Source organism: Sciurus carolinensis, chromosome 3 (assembly GCF_902686445.1).
Source record: "Sciurus carolinensis chromosome 3, mSciCar1.2, whole genome shotgun sequence".
Lineage (NCBI taxonomy): Eukaryota > Metazoa > Chordata > Mammalia > Rodentia > Sciuridae > Sciurus > Sciurus carolinensis.
In genome coordinates, this window is record NC_062215.1 from 93,229,374 (window position 1) to 93,253,068 (window position 23,695).

General features: G+C 33.6%; 1 protein-coding gene and 1 non-coding gene across 2 annotated transcripts in view; one reads left to right on the forward strand and one right to left on the reverse strand.

The window, feature by feature from the left end:
• Positions 1-23,695, reverse strand: part of Lrp1b (LDL receptor related protein 1B) — a 1,852,169-nt gene that overhangs the window by 992,637 nt on the left and 835,837 nt on the right. The window contains 2 exon segments of the mRNA XM_047543195.1: positions 1,929-2,186; positions 19,617-19,745. Of these exon segments, the coding sequence (XP_047399151.1) occupies positions 1,929-2,186; positions 19,617-19,745 (387 nt within the window).
• Positions 12,473-12,578, forward strand: LOC124981482 (U6 spliceosomal RNA). The gene has a single exon (XR_007108005.1). It is a non-coding gene; the product is annotated as a U6 spliceosomal RNA (small nuclear RNA).

Genomic DNA, 23,695 nt, shown 5'->3' on the forward strand with positions numbered 1-23,695 from the left:
TTCAAATAAACTTCATCAGTTCATTATTTTTGCTTATATGGTGTGATAGAGATTTCAAGTAATTATACATGCAAGGAATATTCAAACTTCATTATCAACTCACAAATTGTCATGGTAAATGCAGACCCCATCATATCTAATGGCAGCTGTTCTGTGACATGTTGATAACATACATGGTTTATAAGCATGACAGAGGAGCTTAGCTCTGCTCACACTCCTGCCTCACATCCATCATAAATTACTTCTGCACATTTAATCACTTTTTTCTAAAATGACTTTCAAATTGTATGGCATACTCTGACTTCATCAAAAATTATTTACTCTGATTAAAATATTTCCAGTGCATTTATTTTTTTTGACTCACAAATGAATATTCTATTTAGCGTTTCAGTGGATTGCTAGCAAAAATCAGTTTCTATTTTTTCTAGATTTGCCAAAAACTGTTTTATAAATGAAATATATTCTAAATTGCAGAAAATTTTCTACAAATATTCTGATGTGCAATTATTTGATTTTTCCCTGAATTTACTAAATAATTTTAACTACATATCAAAGAAGAGATTGTTCCCATCATTCTGGCACGTTAAGTGAAGGAAAAAGTTGCTTAGTTAAGTTTGGAAAATAATTAGACAGCTAGAGAATATTGTAGCTCTTTGACTACTCAGTATTTCATTTTCCTTTGACAAGTGTCTGGATTAGTTGAGGTAACCACTAATGTGAAAAAGGACTTGTGCCTTGTGTTCAAACAATTTCCAACTGCTGATTATGGGCAGCATTCTTTTTGCTACTACAACTTGTTATTCGCCTTTTATTATGAATGACGATTCTCTATAGAATCTTTGCAATAGCCATCATCCATTGCTCTCATTAGGACTTTTGGTCCATGCTTACAAAAGACAGCTTTATCATTTTTTATGTTAATGAGCTTTTCAAAATGTTGGACTCAAATTTTTAAATATGTCTTTTATATTTGATTAAGTATATAAAACTCATATCTTCATATCCCACTTTTACAATTATTGTCATTATTTATGCTAATCACATCAGAAATTACAAAGTATTATTTTCTTATGTTGAATAACAATCAATCACCTGTCCTATTAACTTTTATTGAATACTTTAATAAAATACAATTACTAAATTTGATCATATTTTTTTCTTTATTTTTCTATAGATTTTTATGTTGGCAGTATTTGTAGGAGAATGTTTTTTTCTGAAATCATAAAATAACTGGACATGTAAAAGTGTTCATGCATATTTCTCCAGGAATGCACAAATAAATGTTTTTATTCTCATGTTGAAAGGCAATAGAAGTGGGGGGAGAGAGAGAGAAACAAAAGGATTTCAATTTATGGTAATATGCAGGAAGGAAAGGACGGTCATTAGTCTGTCAAATTTATGACATGAGAAATCAAAATTAATCACAAATCATAAGTTACTTTTTTGGAAAATGATGTATAAAACTGATATGCTTGGAAAAAAGTCAACAAACACAAGTAGTTACTACCAATTAGCATAAATCTAATAGTTTTTAAGGTATTTTTAACAAATCCTAAAGATGATGAACTTATAATTTACAAGTCAATTTCTTGTTTTTTTTTGTTTTTTTTTTAATCACACCTTCTCTAGCACATTGTGAACTGCCATTCAGTGAAAAATCACAATTCACAGTTAGGTGATACTGTAATAAGCATTAAAGAAAGAATTACAATTAACTCCACAATTTACTACTTACATAAGGAGAATTACTGAATGTGTGTGTGTATATTTTTAAAACATATAATTGGTGTAGTCATTTAGTGGGTTCATATTGGCACACGTAGCTTTCCAATGTTCATAAGCTATGCTAGAAATCTAAGAATGATACTTACTGGTCTATAAATTAAGTCCTTAAAAGGTAATAGAAAATGTTGAATTGAAATACTCACTGTGGAAGGACTGAAGAATATTGATTGTCCATTCATCTGTTAATCTTCCTGTTTTTGTTATCTGAATGCATTTGAGTTGATTTGAAGAGTCTCTGGATTCAATCCAACAAATCATTTCTTCCTTGTAAATAAAATCCAGAGTGTGAATTTCATTCCTGTTGACTGAGCTTATAGTTGCCATTTTACTTCCATTAAGATAGAACACCTCAATGGTTTCAGAATTTGCAATTAATAACATAGGCGGCCTATCTGTAGGTTCTGGAATAAAAGAGAGAAATGAGATAAATAAGGGAGCTGCTTTTACTTTTTTAAAAGTTGCATTACTCATTAAAAGTCATTCCTATACTTTTAAGACATGTGTAAAACTTTAAAAAGTGCTTGCAAAACAACCTACTTAATAAACCATCTATATGCTTCACTGACTATTTTAGCTCACTGGGAAAATACATTACACTGAGCACTTGTATTCCTTATTGCCTTAGTCATAATGTATTGTCTGAATGTGAAGACAATGCTATTTACTTTTTCACTGGCAATAAATAAAGGAATGCTATGAACTCTCTAACAATGATGATGGATCTGGACTGACCTCTCCACGGTTTCCCAGGTTTCCCTTGTGTGCAAGGGTATGCTGTTTTGAAGTGAATGAATGAGGTCAAAAATAGACTCTCTGGAGCGGAACATACACAGCTCAGGCTCATAAAAAGAGTGCACCTGTGACCTTGGCCTCTTTGGCCCCTTGGCCAAACAATCACATATTCCCTTATTCACTAGATTATGATTACTGAGCCACTTCCTTCTACATTCCTTCCTGATAGCCAGAAAAATGATATTCTAGGTGTAAAAAGGACCTGCTCAATACTATGTTTCTGAACAATGCAACTTTGCTGCTGTCAGGAGTGCAGGGTTTTTGACGAAAATGCAAAAATGATACCATCTTTTAATAGCATATTTAAAGGTGGTAATAAATCCCATATAAAAGTAATATTGAGAGTTGGAAGATGGTGGAACAGTCTTTTAACTGTTTTCCTGCCTGATATCTATGCCTCTTCAGTGTTTCTCAACACAATAGGCAGAACTGTGTCATATAAACATAGGGCAGATCAGAGGAGTCCTCTACTCAATCTCTTAAAGGCTCCGTTCCAGTTAGAATAAAAGTCACAGTCTTTATACTGATCTGTAAAGCTCTGCCTGATTTGCATTCTCATTCCTTCTTTAACTTCATTTCCTTCATTTCCTACTACTTATCCTTGTTCATCTCACTCCAGAAACACTACACTCTCTACTGTTTTTTAAGGGGGCCAGTAAAGCTGCCAGCGCAGAGACCCCACTTTCTTCTTGGAGTACTCAGGCCCTGATATCAGATTGACTGACCTTCTCACCTCGGTCAGGTCATCATTCAGATGTCATTGTTCTGGTGAGATCTTCTCTTACTATTTTGTTTTCTAAAAATTGCAAGCCTCTATACTCTTTATACTTCTTCACCGTTTTATTCCTTGTTATTACCAGAAGACTAAGTGTGCGTGTTTATTTATGATTCATTATATATCTCTGTGGCTGTATTTCTAGCATGTTTCAGAAAAAAAAGCCTGGAACCCAGTGCCAGTAGTACATTAATACAAATTTTCTCAATAAATGAGGTGGACACCAAGAATTATTACATAAAAAGTTTATTTAGAAACCTTCTGCGGAATATAGCAAAATTTTTTAACTATGAAGGGAATCCAGAGAGAGATGGTATTCAGAAAATTTCACAAACATCATTTGATCATCCTGTAAGAAAGTGCTGCTGAGTGCAACAGTGTAGGACAGAAGAAAATAAATATACCGTAAGCAATGTAATTAAATACGTCTAATGTTTCAAAGCAGTATTACTCAGTGGTCTTTATCTTTCTGTGGGTTAAGGCTATGAGGTTCCTTTCTTTCCCTCAGATGAAAGAACCCTCCTATGAAGATGATTTGGAATCCACCCTGGTGAACTTAACGTCATCAACCCTAAGATGCATCCAGAATACTCCATGAATATTTGAATTCTTATATCTAAGGAATGATCTCAATCAAGTCACAGGACTCCTCTCTATCTTCAGAAAAGCACCATACATTTTGGACTGAATGAAAAGAACAAAAACATTAAAACAAAAAGCAATATATTTTCCCTGATAAGTGGATGATGATATATAATGGGGGTGGGAGGGTGGGGGTTGGGAGAAGAATGGAGGAACTTTAGATTACACAGAGGGAGATGAGAGGAGGAGAGGGCAGGGTATGAAAAATGGTGGACTGAGACAGACATCATTACCCTATGTACATGTATAATTACATGAATGGTATGAATCTACATCATACACAACCATAGGAACGAAAAGATGTACCCCATTTGTGTACAATGAATCAAAATGCAGTCTGTAAAAATAAAACAATAATTTAAAAAAGCAATACAAAGATATACAAACAAAATGCAGTGGGATTGTAAAACTAAGTAACCCAACAGGTTTTTACCAATGGATACAAAAGGCTTATCCTGGAATGCCTGAACATAAGCCAACAAAAAGAAGTCTCATCAATGCTAAGGTCACTTCCACTTCAGGAACAGTAAAACTGTGAAGCATCTTGGCTTAGAGAAACTTTGTCGACTGACCACATCTGAACCTGGTTAGCAAGTCACCTTCTCTTCTAGTCTCTTAAATCCATCTGTAGACTGTATTATGCTTGACCTTGCCCTTCCCTTATTCAAAGGTCCAGATGTGGTCTCTTTCCTACAATCCTATTTTTTTTTTTTTTTTTCATTTTCCAGGTGACCTTGTGACTCCTGAAGCCTATAAGATCACAGATTTTCCAGAGAAGAGTCTTCAATGCTGAATTATCAGGTTAACCAAGACATGCTGGCACTAATATCAAGTCTTAATGTCTTCATTTGACAACTCAAATGAACTTTAGCAAAACTGTCTCTCACTTAAAATGAGCCACAATTAAAAATTTCTTTTCTGAAAAGCTTAATGTAAAGTCTAGACTTAGACCACCATTTCTTAGCCAGGTACACATGCAGTAAATTCACATATGTCATAAAGATTCTGTGAAGAGAAGTTGGAATATAAAGGAGTATTGAGCTTCCCCTGAGAAAATGAGATTAAAAAATCAGTTAATTGTCAGCACAGGCAATATTTAATTGATAAAATTAATCAATTTATTTGATTCATAGCTGATTTTAAAAGAATCATGTAATTTAATGAAAAACATATAAGATCCTAAATAAACAGAATACCAGTAGAGACTATGATCATATTATTCACTATCTGACATACTTTGATGTAATAATGGTGACTTTAAAAATAAAAATGACATAGTGGAGGAAAGAGACTTAAAATGTTAGTTGTGAAGTGCTTTACTGAAGAAATATTTATGTACCTTTGTTAACAATTAACTGTGGTTTCCCTAATAAAATTTAAGTTTTAGGGAGGAAAGTCATGAAAATATAAGAACCCACAAAAATCTTCAGGATCTAAGGCTACAAACCTTCTTACCTAATTCATTATGCAAGTCAACATAGCCCTAGCAAAGACTGTAGCCTCTTTCTACCTGCAGTGCATCAGATCTCTACCATGCTTCATTACCTCAAGTTTCCACATGCCAGCTAAAGAGCACCATTAGCTTAGGTAATGAGGATACAGACTGACCAGAATAAATGTGATGTCCTTCCTGGATGTCATTCTAAGAGTCAATGAACAGTTTTCCCAAAGGAAAACACATTACATGACTTTAGTGAAAGGGATACCTAAGTCAACATTTAGTAAGGGGAAATAAACATTAACCTTCCACATAGAAGAGACTGGAACTCAAGAAAGCACCACACCATGGATACCCAAGATTTTCATTGACTAACCCTCTACAACAGCCTGTCAACAAATTCACCGTGGAGAAGCAAACTTGCCCTCATCCTCATGACCACACCCCCCACACACTGACATTATTAAAAGTAATGTTTTCTCTTTTTAGTCATAGAGAAGTGCATTTGTGCTCTGTATATTAAAAAAGCAATCTTATTTTTTCCAATCATGTATGATAAATTAATCATTGGCACAATCCTTGAAGACTAATTTTATAACTGAGAACTAAAAAGAGAAAATTGGAAATATGGATGAGCTCATTACCAAATTAAAAAAAAATTATCTAAAAAATCCTTACTTAAGTACCAAGTTATTATAACCAAATCCTTGCAAACATCCTCATCCTCTCACACTTGAAAAAACAATAAATGTGTATCTATAAACTTATAATAATAAGACCTTGACATATATTTGATGTTAAAGAAATGTTTCCAAAATAAGCAAACACTGTCACTTTTAAGGTTTCATTTAAACCTTAAGTTTTTTTGTTCATTCAATTATAAAAATATTAATTAAGCTAGTTTCAAGTGATACAAAATCTGAATTTGGATGCTCATAAATCAATATAAAGCTAACAAATTATTAATTCAATTATAATAAATGTACATCCTCTATTTGTACCATGTTCTGATATCCCTTAATTAAACCTGTAGTTGTGAGCAATTATCTCCAATGAGTAGAGATCAGCAGGTTCACCTCAATATTTGCAGAGTCCTGGATAAAAGGTTAAATAAAGACTTGCATGTAAAATATATAAAATGAAGTGTCAAAATAAGACTAAAATAGGAAGAAAAGAGAAAATTCTGATCTATACAGCCCAAAGAATCTTTTTCAAATCAATATCAAGTTGAAGGTATTCAAAGAGGAAATTTAAACGTTTTAATTTTATTCTAGCATATGCAAATCATTTAAAGGCTGTAAAATAAGAAAAAGTGTATGGAGTTAGAAATGATAAGGAATTGTAGTAAAAAAATCATACAAACTCACAAAGAAAATGAATTACTGCTATATGAAACAAAATATAAAGCAATCTGTATAAAAAAGACTATAAAGTTTTTTGTAAAGAAAAGTCTTTTAGACTATGTAAAGAACAGAAAAATATTGAATATGTACAAATTAGAAGAAAAATCTACTTTTTAAAAAAAGAGAGTATTTTGCAAATTATATACTAAACCATAAATCGAAATCTACCAAACCAAACTCAAGTATCAAGTTAATACCATGTAAGGGAAAAAAGATAGAGGTTTTTTTTCCATATATTTATACAATTGTATATATATATATATACAATTATTTTTCTCAAAACTTTTATTAGAAAGTTTATCTATCAAGTGAATTATATTAATGATCTATTATCAAATATAAAATGAAACAATAATATTTTATATAGGAAAAAATAATATATGGGTCAAACATGAAAAATAAAAATGTGTTAAAAATGGTATTGGGCAGAGCAAGAAAGTATGTTTTACTACATCTATGCTATAATTTATCTCACACCACTTTTTATTGTCATATGTATTTATGTTGACCTGCTCTCTAATTGAACAAAATATTTAGTTTTATTAATTTATTAGTATTTATAAATCTTAATTATTCAACTAGAATTTGACAGAGATCAGTAAGACAGTCTAAAGAAAGATATAATGTAGTAGAAAGATAAAGGTATATGTGCAAAGATGTATATTTTTATAATCTAGTTGGTTCCTATGATGAAAGATTCATAGTGTCATTGAGTTTCAGAATATGTTTATATTCAACTGTTTAATAGAGTCAAAAGTTTCCTAATGATGATGATATTTGATCTCATTCATCCTTTAATGGAAGAACACGGATTCGACATTCAATAAGAGAAATAAAGAAATCAGGTAAGAAAAATTACTTTAAAAAACACTAGGGGGGTATGAAAAATGGTGGAATCAGACAGACATCATTACCCTATGTACATGTATGATTACATGAATGGTATGGAGCTATATTGTGCACAACCATAGAAACGAAATGATGTACCCCATTTGTGTACAATGAGTCAAAACGCAGTCTGTAAAAATTTTTAAAAAATTAAAAAAAAAACACTAGAATATGTTGGGAAGATACTGATCTCAGTTAAAGTTTTCTGGATGGGAGAGCATACGTGACTGATAGAAACATATCATAAAGCTTCTAATGATAGCTCACATGCTGCCTATTTTTTTTTATTTTATACTCATAGCAGCACCATGAATCAGATGCTAATGTTATCCACATTATTCAAATTAGAAAACTAAAGTATATAAACTTTAAGTAACTTGCTTAAGATCATATAGGAACTGAGATAAAAGAACTGTATTCAAAATCACAGCATTTTGTAGTGGCTGAGAAAGTAAGTGGAAGACAAGTTGTACAGGTTAACCAATGTCAAGTGGATAGTCATTTTTAATTTGGGGTGCAATGGGAAGCCAGTGTTCATTTTAGAAATAGATCATAGCATGATCAAAATTGTGCTTTAAGAAGGTCAAATCAGAAATAATATATGGGATACTAATGTCAGTAAGATGCAGTGGAGAGGACAAGTAAAATATAGTGGGAAAGATAAATTTTCATTCAACCTTCCAAATTGTCTGTTTTTAGTTTTACTTCTTAAGTGGTGCACTGTAACTCATGTCAAATGGGAAGGTAAAATATAAAAGTCCTCTTATACCTGGTCTTGGTAGCTGTACTCTGGAGTTAGTTGGAAAGGAGTTAGGTGAAAGAAAGAAAAAGATATCTTTGCTCCTGTTTATACTGATGCAGAGAAGAAAGGAACAATGGCTATATGTGGCCACATTCTTACTGGAAGCAGAGATCATCACAGAAATTGAATCCCCAGAGAATCTTCAAAAAACTCCTTGCAAATGCTTTAGAGCACACTAGATTCCATGCATTAGATGGAATGCTGCCAATCTCATTTTTAATTATAAAAAAAGGTAATCCTAAATTATGAAAAAAGTTGGTAACAAGGGCATCAGATACTGGGATGACTAAAATAGTAATGCCATTTTATTTTCTCAGAAGATAGGTAATGAGCACCTAAGCAAGAGGTATTGAGATCTCAGGGAGACATGGATTTGATGCAGTGAGGTAGACATTCTGAACTGTAATGATTTTTGTATTGCAGATGATGAGGGAGATGGGGGAGGTCAAGAATTGTAGATACTTTATATTTGGGTGTTGGGGACAATGGTGATAGCATTAAAATAAATAGTAAGGAAAGTAGAGTCAGTTTTAAGAGAAGATGCAATACTCAGTATTGGCCCTTTAGTTCAGTGGCTAAAACTGTGGGTAATCTTGTCTTTGGCATTATAAAAGCTCACTTAACCTACTGAATAACCTAAGTTAACTATAGACCCTAAACAATTTAATCACATTTCCATTTAGACCTTATTAGTGAAATACTTGTACCTTCCTTTAGAGAAGACTTCAATTTATAATGCACTAATTGTAAAGCAATAAAATTCTTTGCTTCTAGAAAGAAAGCTGAAGATTCATTTTGCAAGAACAACAGAAATCAATGATCTCATGCCATAATAAAAATAAGTACAGCCTTCAAGTTTTGCAAAATAGTAAGAAGAATTTCCCTGTTTCATAGAGACCTGGTGTACCAGACCAAAGAGATATTTCTTCTGTTACATGAAGATCTTACTTGACCCATGGTTAAAGTGTCAATAGATGAATGGAACTGGGGGTGGGGGGTATGAATATGGATTCTCCAGTGTTTTAAAGATATCTTACTGAATTCATTAAATATAAAACTGTGCATGTATTTAATAAATACAGTGAAATAAATAATATACTGTAATTACTATCAGGAAAAGGATGAATGAAATTTAATTGGTAACAAAAACAGCACATCTCAAAATCTCAGAGTATAATTATTCAATATTTAGGTTATTAAGTGAATATTGCAACTAGTCAGTCCAAGAATAATTAATCCATTTTAGTTCCTGATAGGTAGCCAATGGCTACTTTAGGGACTCCTGGTCACTTTTCTAATTGTAACCACCAGGAACTAATTTAGCTATAGGCACACAAATTTTCAACACAGACATATAACATATTGCCTATGTTATAAATAGGCAATATTTGAATTATAGCAGATATTAGCTTATTTGAAAATAAGCTAATAAATTTGGTTCAAGTAACTCCTATTCATAAAATATTTCATGTTTCAAAACACTTGTCCCTTAAAATGCCACATTTAATTTGACTCCTAAGAATAAAATATTGCCTCAGCATTTATTTATTTATTAGTTCAACAGATATTTATTGAGAATGGTTATCTTCTCTAAGGCTTTGCTCTAGATGCTAGTGATAACAGCAGTGAACATAATTAACTAATCCCTATTTTCATTTGATTGGGTGAGACAGATGTTAAGCAAATAAACAAATGCTATTCAATATTGTTTGACAGTTATAAATTCAATGAAGATAAATAAAACATAAGTATGAGGATAAGGGTTGCCCCTTATAAAGACTGGTCCAAATCAGAATGTATTTAAGTTAAAGGCAAAGGATTTGAGAGAAGGAATGGGGTCCAAGTGGACTCCAGAGCTTTGACCTGAAAACACAGGGAGAATGGAGGGTGACAATTACCAAGATGGTAAACACTGAAGAACATTCCTAGTTGAGAAAATCAAAGGTCAGTTCAGGATATGCAGAGCTTGGTATTTCTGCTAAACATCCAAAATGGAAATACTGAATATACAGTTGAATCTGTGAGTCTGGAGGTTAACACAAAGGTCAGAACTGGTGATAAAAATTTTGAAGTCTCAGTCTCTAGATATTTTTGAAGCCAGGGAAGAAAGGTATTTTTTTTTTTTAAAGCAATGATACAATGAGAGGACCTAGAAGTCAACAAAGAATATATGAAAAGGACGGAGCTGTGGGTCATGCTAAAATACTGGCAAAATAAGAATAGTACAGCAAAGAAGGTGAGGAAAAATGTTCAATTAAGTAAAATGAAATTTGAAGAATGTAGTGCTTTAAAAGAGCAAGTATTCTGGTGAATGCCTACAATTCTAGTGACTGGGGAGGCTGAGAAAGGAGGATTGCATGTTCGAGACCACCCTTAGCAACTTAGTGGGGCCCTAAGCAACTTAGTGAGACTCTGCCTCAAAATAATTATAATAATAAGGGCTGGAGATGTGGCTTACTGGATAAGTGACCATAGGTTCACTTCCCTATACAATAAATAAATAAATAAATAAATAAATAAATAAATAAATAAATAATAAAAGAGCAATTACTCAAAGAAGAGACTAGTATCAGTTTTATGCTAAGGACCAGTAACAAATTAAGTAGGCAAATGGAGGTCACTGGTGACCTTGTCAATAACTATAAATGCACATTAAGAATAAGGTTAGAACCACAGAGATGAGTTCAAGAGAAGGGGAATAAAAGGGGAAAGAATACTCACTTCAGGAGTATTGCTGTTATGGGAAAAGAAAAGTAGTCATAGTTGGAGATAAGAGGGGATTAAAGAAAATCTTTTTTATGTCATCTTTATAGCATACTTGTATGCTGTAGGAAATGATGCAGAAGAAAGGAAAGTATTAGTGATTTTAAGGAATAAAGAATATAATTGTGTGAGACTAATCCTGCAACAGGTGAGAGAAGATGGGATTGGTACACAATGCAGGAATGATCTTTTTTTTTTTTTTAATTGTAAGCAAATGGGGTACAACCTGTTTCTCTGGTTGTACATGAAGTAGAGGCGTACCATTTATGTAATCATACATGTACATAGGGCAATGGTGTTTGATTCATTCTGTTATTTTTTTCCTCTCCCCCACCCCTCCCACCCCTCTTTTCCCTCTGTACAGTTCCTCCTTCCTCCATGCTTGCCTCCTTCCCACTCCCCATTATGTATCATCATCTGCTTCTCAGCAAGATCATTCGCCCTTTGGTTTTTTGGGATTGGCTTATCTCACTTAGCATGATATTCTCTGATTTAATCCATTTGCCTGCAAATACCATAATTTTATTATTCTTTATGGCTGAGTAATGTTCCATTGTATATATATATACCACAGTTTCTTTATTCATTCATCAATCAAAGGGCATCTAGGTTGGTTCTACAATCTGGCTATTGTGAATTGAGCAGCTATGAACATTGATGTGGCTGCATCACTGTAGTATGCTGATTTTAAGTCCTTTGGGTATTGGCCTAGGAGTGGAATAGCTGGGTCAAATGGTGGTTCCATTCCAAGTTTCCTAAGGAATCTCCACACTGCTTTCCAGAGTGGCTGCACTAATTTGCAACCCCACCAGCAATGTATGAGTGTACCTTTTTCCCCACATCCTCACCAACACCTATTGTTGCTTGTATTCTTGATAATCGCCATTCTAATTGGGGTGAGATGGAATCTTAGGGTGGTTTTGATTTGCATTTCTCTTATTACTAGAGATGTTGAACATTTTTTCATATATCTGTTGATTGCTTGTAGATCTTCTGTGAAGTGTCTGTTCATTTCCTTAGCTCATTTATTGATTGGGTTATTTGTATTCTTGGTGTAGATTTTTTTGAGTTCTTTATAGATTCTGGAGATTAGTGCTCTATCTGAAGTATGAATGGTAAAGATTTTCTCCCACTCTGTAGGCTCTCTCTTCACATTGCTGATAGTTTCCTTTGCTGACAAAAAGCTATTTAGTTTGGCAGCACATATACTAAAATTGGAATGATACAGAGAAGATTAGCATGGCCCCTGTGCAGGAATGATCTTTAATAGGAGAAAAATAAGTTTGTTCTTGAATTCAAATAAGAGCAAGGTGGAAATATTGGTTCTAGATTCACACAGAGTGGAAGATTGATGGACTTGGAAGGAGAAATTTCTCTTAATTGCTGTATTTTTCTCAGGGAAATATGAAATAAGATCACCATCTCGAGAATAAAGAGGAGGGAGGTAAACAAGATAACTCATTATATAGAGGAGGGAGAAAGTTAAAGGTCATTTAATCTATTTCACTTTTTTTCTGACAGGGCTGCCAAACCATGTAAAAGAGTAACCTATATTTAGGATCACAATTTTCTACATTGCTATTATAGAGGTAAAGTACTTTAAATTCTCAATGCAGATGATATACCAAACTTCTGGCTATGTTACCAGATATGTTCTTTGTTGTTACCTAATGGCACATTGTTCTAAAGGTCCAGAGTATTAAAATACAATTTATTTACTAATGTGATGAGAATGATATTTCATGGAAGGCACAGACAGAATCTGTGCTATGTGAGTCTTAGTGCTAAGAAGAAATGCTCACACATTTAAAAGTGAAATAAATGCAATAGATTTTTTCTACTCATGATTAAGAGACTCTTGGCAGCTTGACTAGAGGGAATATGCAGAATATTCGTCATCCCAGCCAAGGGTAAGTATGGTCTCCAGGGAATGAAGTGTCCACTGAACACTGTCTAACTCCTATTATTACTCCAGATTGTTTCATACTCTGTTGATTAAAATTGATACAAGTCATGCCTTCAAGGGTCTCTGAAAACAAACCAACCAACCATCCAACAAAAAACAACACCACATTTTTTCTTTTAACAAAAGACAAAATTATTCTGTCACCTTCTTGGTTTTTAATTTTCTTTTTCTTAAGGATTTCAGTAGCTATGTACTTCTACACTTATCCTGAATAAAAGAATATGCATTTGTATATCCTTGCCTCATCTATTTAAGCACTTGTAATTTATATGAATCTGAATGTGATTCGCTTTTTTTATTTTTCATGAGATTTATTCAATTTTATGAGACTTAATTGTAGAGCAAGATGTGCTTTATTGAACATGCTAAAATGAGGATTTAATTAATAGATTGACAGTTATTTTATAAAACATCAAGTAGCATGATAGAAATGTGAGAAATGTGTGCCTTTTGTTGAGTCATTTGTAAAAACTGTTTATTTAATGTCATATCTAAAGTCTATAAATATGGCTATGTAATTCTTCATACCTAAAGAAGTTCTCAGCCAGATTTCTATAAAGATGTAAATGATAAAGAAAGAGGAAGATATGCATGTTTTCCATGTATGATATTTTCATAGACTATGAGTAAATGGAAGGTGTGAGGACAAATCAGAGCCCATGATTGTGTTCTCTGTTCCCAATCATGCAACTCTGTTGCTGGAGAAAAAGATTAGAAATGTCAAGAAAGGTGCTAGACTGTGAAGATGATGTCCTCTAGCAAAACACAAACAAACAAAAAATTGAAGCCAGCATAGAATATTCATGAGGAGTTTTTACACTCCAGCAGTGTCATACTCATTAACAGTGTTTGGGTAGGAAAAAAAATGTGTAATTTGGGTGATGGCAATGCCAGCAGAAATCCTTGCCTTTTCTTTCCATGGAATTTAATTTCCAACTCAGTGATGAGCCAGAGAAGGGATGGGGTAGGGAAAACTCCATGAAACAGAGAAATATTTTCAATGGACAAGTTCCCTGACCAGGATTTCAAAGGCATCCTGGGAAGTTATAGAATTTCTACAGGCAGAGGCTTAGGCAGTACAGTCTGATTGTAGATAGGTTTGCCCTGCAGCCATATTTGCCCAGGTAGCACACATCCCTTTTAGGGAATGGGGTTTGTCTCAAAGGGAGATATTAGTGGAGAAGACATAATTAAGGAGATTTTTGCAGAGTTGCCTGAACCACTTCTTGAGGCCATTACTGTACCAAAATTAGAGTCAGTCCTGAATATTAGGGCAAAACTGGCAAAATGTATTTCTCCTTTGAATCCCTGCCAGTTTTCTGAGTCTTCTATTCTTGATTCTCAACGTCCCAATAGTCTGAACCTGCTTCCCAAATGATCAAGACATTTCTAAAGCATGTAATAAGCACTTGCCAAACACATACTCCATTCCAGGCACAGAAGTATTTTTTTTTTTTTTTTGCTGCAATTTATTATTTACCATAGTGTTCATGTGTGGTAGAGTAAAGAAAAACTAATCTGCTTGTGAAGGTCTAGTAGGCTCACTTCTAACTAAGAGCCTTAAATATACCACCATATCATCAAGTGCCATTCATGATTGTGGTCCAATAAAATGACAAATTATGCCAGAACTAAACCTTTGCTCTACAAAACAAAAAAATAAAAACAAAAATAAAAATAAAACCTGAATGTTATATCTTTGCATATCTTTCATTCTGCAGGAAATCATTCTTATCCAGATGGTGTTCTTGAACAGATTTGATACATTAGTCTCATCAATTACTAAGGTTAGTATGATTTAATTTGTTACCCTTCCAATAAATACTATAATTTGATATAAGATTCTTTTTAAAAATAGCAAGAGAAGAACATTTTTTTTCCCCCTGGGGATACTGGAGAATGAACCCAGTGGTGCTCTACCACTGAGTTACATCCCCAGTCCTTTTTTAAAAAAGTAATTTTGAGATAGGGTCTCACTAAGTTACTTAGGGACTCACTAAAGTCAGAGGTTGGCCTTGAATATACAATCCTCCTGCCTTGGTTTCCCAAGTCACTGGAAATATAGGAGTAGCTGATCTCACACAGCAGAAAGAACATTTTATTAATTGAACACTAAACAGTATTATTGTGTGACTGATGAGAGGATGATAATGTAAGGGAGAGAATTGTTCTCTGTTATACAGAAACCCTATTTCTCTACAATCTAATCCAGCCCTGGCAGCAAATATAGGTGGTTCCTCTACCACCACTCCCAAAATTTAGACTATATATAAGTAAATATTAAACTACCACTAGAACTTTGAAGTAGAAAGGAGTTATATTTTATTTATGTCATTTTACAAATTATAACAAAGAAAACAGCATAAAATATAAAAACATTCCCTTTCTAACATTGTCTAGAGGAGAGATTCCTTGGATTATACAGGGATTATGATTACTATTCTTACACTGAAATATTCTATTGCCTAAACAGTCTTTTTTTTTTCTTTTTTTTCTCCTAAGTAAATGAACAGTAACATATAAACTGTAATAGAACCCTGACGTTACTAAATGGTCTCATCTTTCACTGCTCTAGTTGTTCCAAGTCACAGAAATATACTCTTTCTCAGGGCACTGTTTGATAATCTGCCTCTACAGTGATGAGCATAAAATTTAGAGTTCTTTATAGTGTTATTACTTCAGTATAATCATCAGAACCCTAGTGGTTTGGGAGAATTTGTATGCTGAGGCAAATGCCTGTAAGTTAGCAAGTGGTTAGGAGATTGGAAAGTACAGTTTAATGAGCCTGAATTTATCAGGAGTAAAGCTGCCAATGGTTTTTACGTTAAATATCCTCATTATTACCTTTTATCCTATTGTTTCTACATATGCTGGCTTTCTATCCCACGTGCCTACATTCAACATGTATTTCTTCATCAAAACTAGTCTCGGTTAGAAGGAAGAAAGTTGTATTGAGGGCCAGTTGTAGGGCACTTGAATGTGAGAGGCCCTGAGTTCAACTCAGTACTTCCAAAATAAAACTTTTTTATTTTCAAATATGCTTTGATTATTAGAACTATATTCTCAAAAAAAAAGTAAAAATAAAGAGGAAATTTTACTGTGTACCTGTAATGGTTGTTTTAATTTATTTTTCCAAATGAAAAGTCTATTTAATCAGAAAATTACTAGCTTCTTTTAGTGTATTTCATTCCAAAGTAATGAATACTGCCTCATAAAATTTATTTTTTCATTTTTATTATGTCTCCTCTATAAAATTATTAAAGTATATACATTTAAATTAAAGTTAATTTTTAAAATGTATGATTTAGACTTTCTTTCTTTGGGAAATTACTTATTTTGTGTCAATAAATACAAATTTCAAGTGCACAGTTGGGCTAGATTACCTCTGAAGTTCTTCTAACTCTGAAAAGATTGACTCTATTTCAGAGTCAGAGTCAACCTTAGTAAAGTATAGAAAGAAAAAAAAATGTTACATGAATTAATAGGAATGAAAAGTCTTCCTACCTAACATTAATCTTTGCTCCCTCATCTGCCACAGTGCCTAAAATTCTCTCTCTCTACTAGAATTATGTCTTAAAGATGCTCATAAGGCTTATTAATTTTACTTGGGTTCAGGCACTATGTTGCAAAGGAGATATAACCAATTAATTTATATTAATGTATCTAATTACTGTCAATTGTCACCTTGAAAATAAGAGCCTTTTAACTATTCACCTACCTTTGAGGTGAATAGTTAAAAGAACACAGGATATTAATTTATGTTGAATGACCTCAGCACCTTCATAAGCACCTTCACCAATTGACTATGCCTATTCACATAAAGACCAACTTCTAGGAACTTGGATCCCATCTATCATTTTGTATGGTCCTTGCAGATTCCACTTTCTGGGTCTAGTTCTAGATTCCCTTTGCATCATTTGGGCTTGGTATTCTATATTGTTGTGAAGCATGGAGATCTTTTACATAAATTCAGTATCTTATTCAGACCATCCTGGCTTTCCCTAGTTTTCCACAATCCCCAGTAGCTGAAAGCCCAGAACTCTGACTTGACTCAGAGAATGTCAGATTCTACAGTCGAGGAGGATGGCATTAGAGGAAAAATAAACAAAAAGAGGGGGCCAATCTCAGTCAGTTAGCCAAAAGGAGGAACAGTAGAGAATTAAGACAGTGGTTTAATTTATAACATTTTCCTAGTGCTAGCAACACTATGATATAACAAAATCACAAAATTTTACACCTTGATGCATTAACTAGAAGTTTACACATAACCAAAGCCAAAAATTTCATTTGGTGCATTTGGTATTAAAAAAAAAACTAAAACCAAACTGATAGTTTTCCTCTTGAATTATACAATGCATTGGATACACACGTGACCCTCAGAACTAGTTAGTGTTTATTACAGACTTGTTATGCTTATATTACTAGCAATTCATTTTCCTTCTTACTACAACATCCCCATAACAACTGTGTATTTATCAAACTTTGTAGGACAATTTATAATCAAGTTAAGGACCTAGAGTTGAAGTGATTTACATATTTTATCATCAATTCTAGAGTTGAAAATGTCCTTGATGTAACAAGGTGATATCACGTACCATCCTTCTCTGGTGACATATTACTTGCAGACAACCTTGGAGTATAGAAGAAGAGGAAGTGTTTCCTCTTGTTAAGTTTATCACATTTCACTCTCCCAGAGTATCCAGAGCAATATTGAGTGGATCAATAGGCACAGCAGGAACAAGCCTTTTACTTCTTCATTCCATCAGTGTTTTAAGTCAGAATTCTCAGTGTTGAGAAAAAGGGGAGCATATAATATGACCTAATTTTTCTCTAAGATTTTCCCTCTAAAGTAAGCCAGACTTCATAAGCCCCAAGTCAGTAATTTAAAGAAGTAAAAGAGTGCTTCTTTCTCTGTGCTTTTTTTACATAAGTGTGTTTTCTAAATGATCAAGTACACTATCTCAGGGAAATCGTTGAACATAACATGAGTTTATATGTAAAGGAAGCCAGCAGCAGCAGCTTGTTGAGCAAATTCAATACTTCACTCAATTTGGCTTCAGAAACAAGAATTCTACCCCATGCCTAATTTACCAAGTGCTACTAAAGGGTTGGCGTAGAAAAGGCATTCATTAGTTAATCAATACATCATAATTTGAAGATGACTTATACAAAATCAGAATTATGGGAATTTAGAAGAAGGCAGATGGAATACCATGTATAATACCTCCCTATAGTCTTCCCAAGCTACTTCAACCTATCAAAAAAATTAGTATCATCCTATAGTTTCTAGTACATCTCAAAGCTATTTCATTAGCTGATCAACAATATGTACTAAGTGTTTAGTGTAGATGAAAACTGTGTAGAAACTACAAAGCTTTATTTGTAAGTAAGTAGCAAGGGTTTTGAAATACAAAAGTCAAACATTTAAGAGTGGAGCACTTATTTTGGTACTTTTAATTGGAAAAAAAATTTCATTCCATCTTCCTTTCCTCCCTTTGTTCCTTTCTTTATATTATTCTGGAAAAATCATATAATAAATAAACAGATACCTAAATGAGTATTTTAAAATGGAACTGCTATAAGGAAAACAGAACTTGGAAACATAGTGATAAAGTAGGTATTTGTAAATAAACAAAACTGGCAAATAGAACATCAGAGAGGGTGTTCACCTTTAAATAGAATAGATAGGAAAGGTCATTCTGAAATTGGACATTTTAGCTGGGGTTTGACTGATAAGAAGGAGATATTAATGTGAATATCATAGGTAAAAATACTGCAGGCAGACAAAATGGCAAGTGGAATGACCTCAATGCAAGACCAAGCTAGTTGAAGGAGGTTAAGGAAACCAGTGTTGTTGGCACTGATGAAGAAAGGAGAGAGTAGAGAGAGGTGAAATTGGAAAGAGAATGGTGCAGGATAATTAGACTGTTAGAGTTCACTTTTTATTCTCAGGATGGGTGAAAGTTATTGAGAGATTTTAAACAAGAGAAGAACATGATCTGGTTTATTTGTTAGTAGATAACTTTATCATGTGAAGGATGAATTTTATAGGCAAAGTGGGAGCTTATAGAAACCTGTTAGGAATCTATCATTGTAGTCCAGGAAAGAGATGGGCAATTCAAACTAATCAATCCAGCTTTTTGGAACAGGTTTTGCTCATTAGAAACTTCCTATAATGGAAGAAGTTGTGTAATAATCAGTGACAGCTGAAAGAAGGGCTCTGGATTTTTAACTATGGATCAGTGTACAAAAATGAAAGAACATTTATCCCCTCCAAATCCACATTGCTATACTACATTTCTAATGTAAAGGGGCTGGGAAAAGGAAACAAGAAATTTTGGGCAAAAAAGAGCATTACTTACCATTTTTAGCCTTGCAAGACCGGTTGTCTGGCTGCATTAGATAGCCCTCCACACAACTGCAAGCAAAGGATCCATATGTATTTATGCAGGTCTGGCTGCATGTACCATAAGTGGTACATTCATCTCGATCTAAAAGGAAAATTGGCATCATTTCTAAGCAGCTTTATTCTTAGACATTTTTATTTCTCCTTGAAGAAAACATGTATTTTTGAACTTTGGAAACAGATTCTTGCTTATGAAAGAAAGCACTAACAACAATATGACTTTTCAAGACCACACTAATTGAAAGTCAAGTTCATTGTTGCTCTAATATTTACAAAGAAAAAAAGATCAAATTTAACATTAAACATTTGTTATAATGGAAGTTTTATTTGCATTTGTGATGGGTAGGTGAGGAATTCTCAGATATTTTTGTCAAGGTATGAAATGCACTGCAATTAATATTTATTGAATAGTTCCAAGGTTCATAATACTCTTTTTACTATTTTAACAATGAATTAGTCTTGTGACATGGTTTTCAATCCACAGATTAAATAAGAGTTCTGAGCCAAGCTATGTAATTCACCCTCCATAATTTAAAAAGGGGAAACTATCAAGCACTTATTGAAACCAGACATTTTAATTAAATTTAATTTTAATATCTGTGTTCCCTCCTTCTTCTACCATTTAGTTTAAATCTCCATGAACAGTAGGTTCATGGAGATTTAAACTCCATGAACTCCATAAACTTCATGAACTCCATGAATCATTTAGGTTCAATGATTCTTAACTGACCAAGCAAACAAAAATACATCTTGTCCTACTTAATTATTTAGACAAAGGTATATTCAGTCTTTTCTGTGTCCCAACCTCTGTACTAATCCCAGAAGACGACAAAATTGAAAAAAATCTGTGTTGTCCTTAATCAAGACAAGTCCAGTGAGGTATTATTTTGATACTATTATAAAGGCATATCCTAGTAATAAGAGAATCCTAGAAAAGGAAGTGGTTCTGCATGGGCCTGGAAGAAGAATATTAAGTGAAAACTTCATATTGAATTGAGTTCAATGAATAATCTAGATTTTCTCAGGCCAAAACAAAAACAAAAAAGAATCAATGGAAAAGAACATTTCAGTTAAATACAATAGGATGTAAAAGACATTGGGATGATGTAACAGGGGTTTCATAGAAGCACAAAAAATCAAGTAAAGCAAAGGTGTATTAGGGCAAGTAATAGGTGATGAGAATGATAAAGTACTTTGTAGGACAGATAATGAAGCACTTTGTATACTGAACCAAAGAGTGTATATTACACAAAGGCATTTGGAAAGTAAAAACTAGGTAAGTCATATGATCAACTTTGCATTGTAAAACTAAATAAGTTCAGATGAAAAGATGAATTGGTGAATGTAAAGAAAGGATCCTGGTTAGATTGATTCCCAAGTATTTTTTCCGAAGCTATTGTGAATGGGGTAGTTTTCCTAACTTCTCTTTCTGAAGATTCATCACTTATGTATAAAAATGCATTAGATTTATGAGCATTGATCTTATATCCTGCTATTTTACTGAATTCACTTATGAGTTCTAAAAGTTTTCTGGTGGAATTTCCTGGTTCCTCTAAGTATATAATCATATCATCAGCAAATAGGGATAGTTTGAATTCTTCTTTTCCTATTTGTATACCTTTAATTTCTTTGGTCTGTCTAATTGTTCCAGCTAGAGTTTCAAGGATGATATTGAATAGGAGTGGTGAAAGAGGGCATCCCTGCCTTGTTCCAGATTTTAGGGGGAATGCTTTCAGTTTTTCACCATTTAGAATGATATTAGCCATGGGCTTAGCGTAGATGGCCTTTACAATGTTAAGGAATGTTCCCACTATCCCTATTTTTTCTAGTGTTTTAAGCATGAAGGAGTGCTGTATTTTATCAAATGCTTTTTCTGCATCTATTGAAATAATCATGTGATTCTTGACTTTAAGTCTGTTGATATGGTGAATTACATTTATTGATTTCCTGATGTTGAACCAACCTTGCATCCCTGGGATGAAACCCACTTGATCATGGTGCACTATCTTTTTAATATGTTTTTGTATGCGATTTGCTAAAATTTTGTTGAGAATTTTGCATCAATGTTCATTAAGGATATTGTTCTGAAATTTTCTTTCCTCGATGTGTCTCTGTCTAGTTTAGGTATCAGGGTGATATTGGCTTCATAGAATGAGTTTGGGAGAGTTCCCTCCTCTTCTATTTCATGGAATACTTTGAAAAGTATTGGAATGAGCTCTTCTTTAAAGATCTAACCAAAGAGGTGAAAGACCTCTACAATGAGAACTACAGAACACTAAAGAATGAAATTAAAGAAAACCTTAGCAGATGGAAAGATCTCCCATGTTCTTGGATAGGAAGAATTAATATTGTCAAAATGGCCATACTACCAAAAGTACTATACAGATTCAATGCAATTCCAATTAAAATTCCAATGACGTACCTTACAGAAATAGAACAAACAATCATGAAATTCATCTGGAAGAATAAGAAACCCAGAATAGCTAAAGCAATCCTTTGCAGAAAAAATGAAGCTGGGGGTATTGCAATACCAGAACTTCAACTATACTACAAAGCAATAGTAACAAAGACGGCATGGTATTGGTACCAAAATACACAGGTAATGGTACAGAATAGAGGACATGGACACAAACCCAAATAAATACAATTTTCTCATACTAGACCAAGGTGCCAAAAATATGCAATGGAGAAAAGATAGCCTCTTCAACAAATGGTGCTGGGAAAATTGGAAATCCATATGCAACAGAATGAAACTAAACCCATATCTCTCACTGTGCACGGAACTAAACTCAAAATGGATTAAGGACCTCGGAATCAGACCAGAGACCCTGCAGATTATAGAAGAAAAAGTAGGTCCAAATCTTCAACATGTCGGCTTAGGACCAGACTTCCTCAACAGGACTCCCATAGCACAAGAAATAAAAGCAAGAATCAATAACTGGGATAGATTCAAACTAAAAAGCTTTCTCTCAGCAAAGGAAACTATCAGCAATGTGAAGAAAGAGCCTACAGAGTGGGAGAAAATCTTTGCCAATCATACTTCAGATAGAGCGCTAATCTCCAGAATCTATAAAGAACTCAAAAACTCTACACCAAGAATGTAAATAATCCAATTGACAAATGGGCTAAAGAAATGAATAGACACTTCACAGAAGAAGATATACAAGCAATCAACAAACATATGGAAAAATGTTCAACATCTCTAGTAATAAGAGAAATGCAAATCAAAACCACACTAAGATTCCATCTCACCCCAATTAGAATGGCGATTATCAAGAATACAAGCAACAACAGGTGTTGGCGAGGATGTGGGGAAAAAGGTACACTCATACATTGCTGGTGGGGTTGCAAATTAGTGCAGCCACTCTGGAAAGCAGTATGGAGATTCCTTAGAAAACTTGGAATGGAACCACCATTTGACCCAGCTATCCCACTCCTAGGCCTATACCCAAAGGACTTAAAATCAGCATACTACAGAGATACAGCCACATCAATTTTCATAGCTGCTCAATTCGCAATAGCCAGATTATGGAACCAACCTAGATGTCCTTCAATTGATGAATGGATAAAGAAACTGTGGTATATATATATATATATATATATATATATATATATATATATATACAATGGAATATTACTCAGCCATAACGAATGATAAAATTATGGCATTTGCAGGCAAATGGATGAAATTGGAGAATATCATGCTAAGTGAGATAAGCCAATCTGAAAAAACCAAAGGAAGAATGATCTCGCTGATAAGTGGATGATGACACATAATGGGGGGTGGGAGGGGTAAGTGTTAGGGTTAGAGTTAGGGTTAGGGAGGGGGGCAAGAATGGAGGAAGGAAGAACTGTATAGAGGGAAAAGAGGGGTGGGAGGGGTGGGGGGAAAGGGAAAAAATAACAGAATGAATCAACCAACATTACCCTATGTAAATTTATGATTACACAAATGGTGTGCCTTTACTCCATGTACAAACAGAGAAACAACATGTATCCCATTTGTTTACAATAAAAAAAAATAAGAAAGGATCC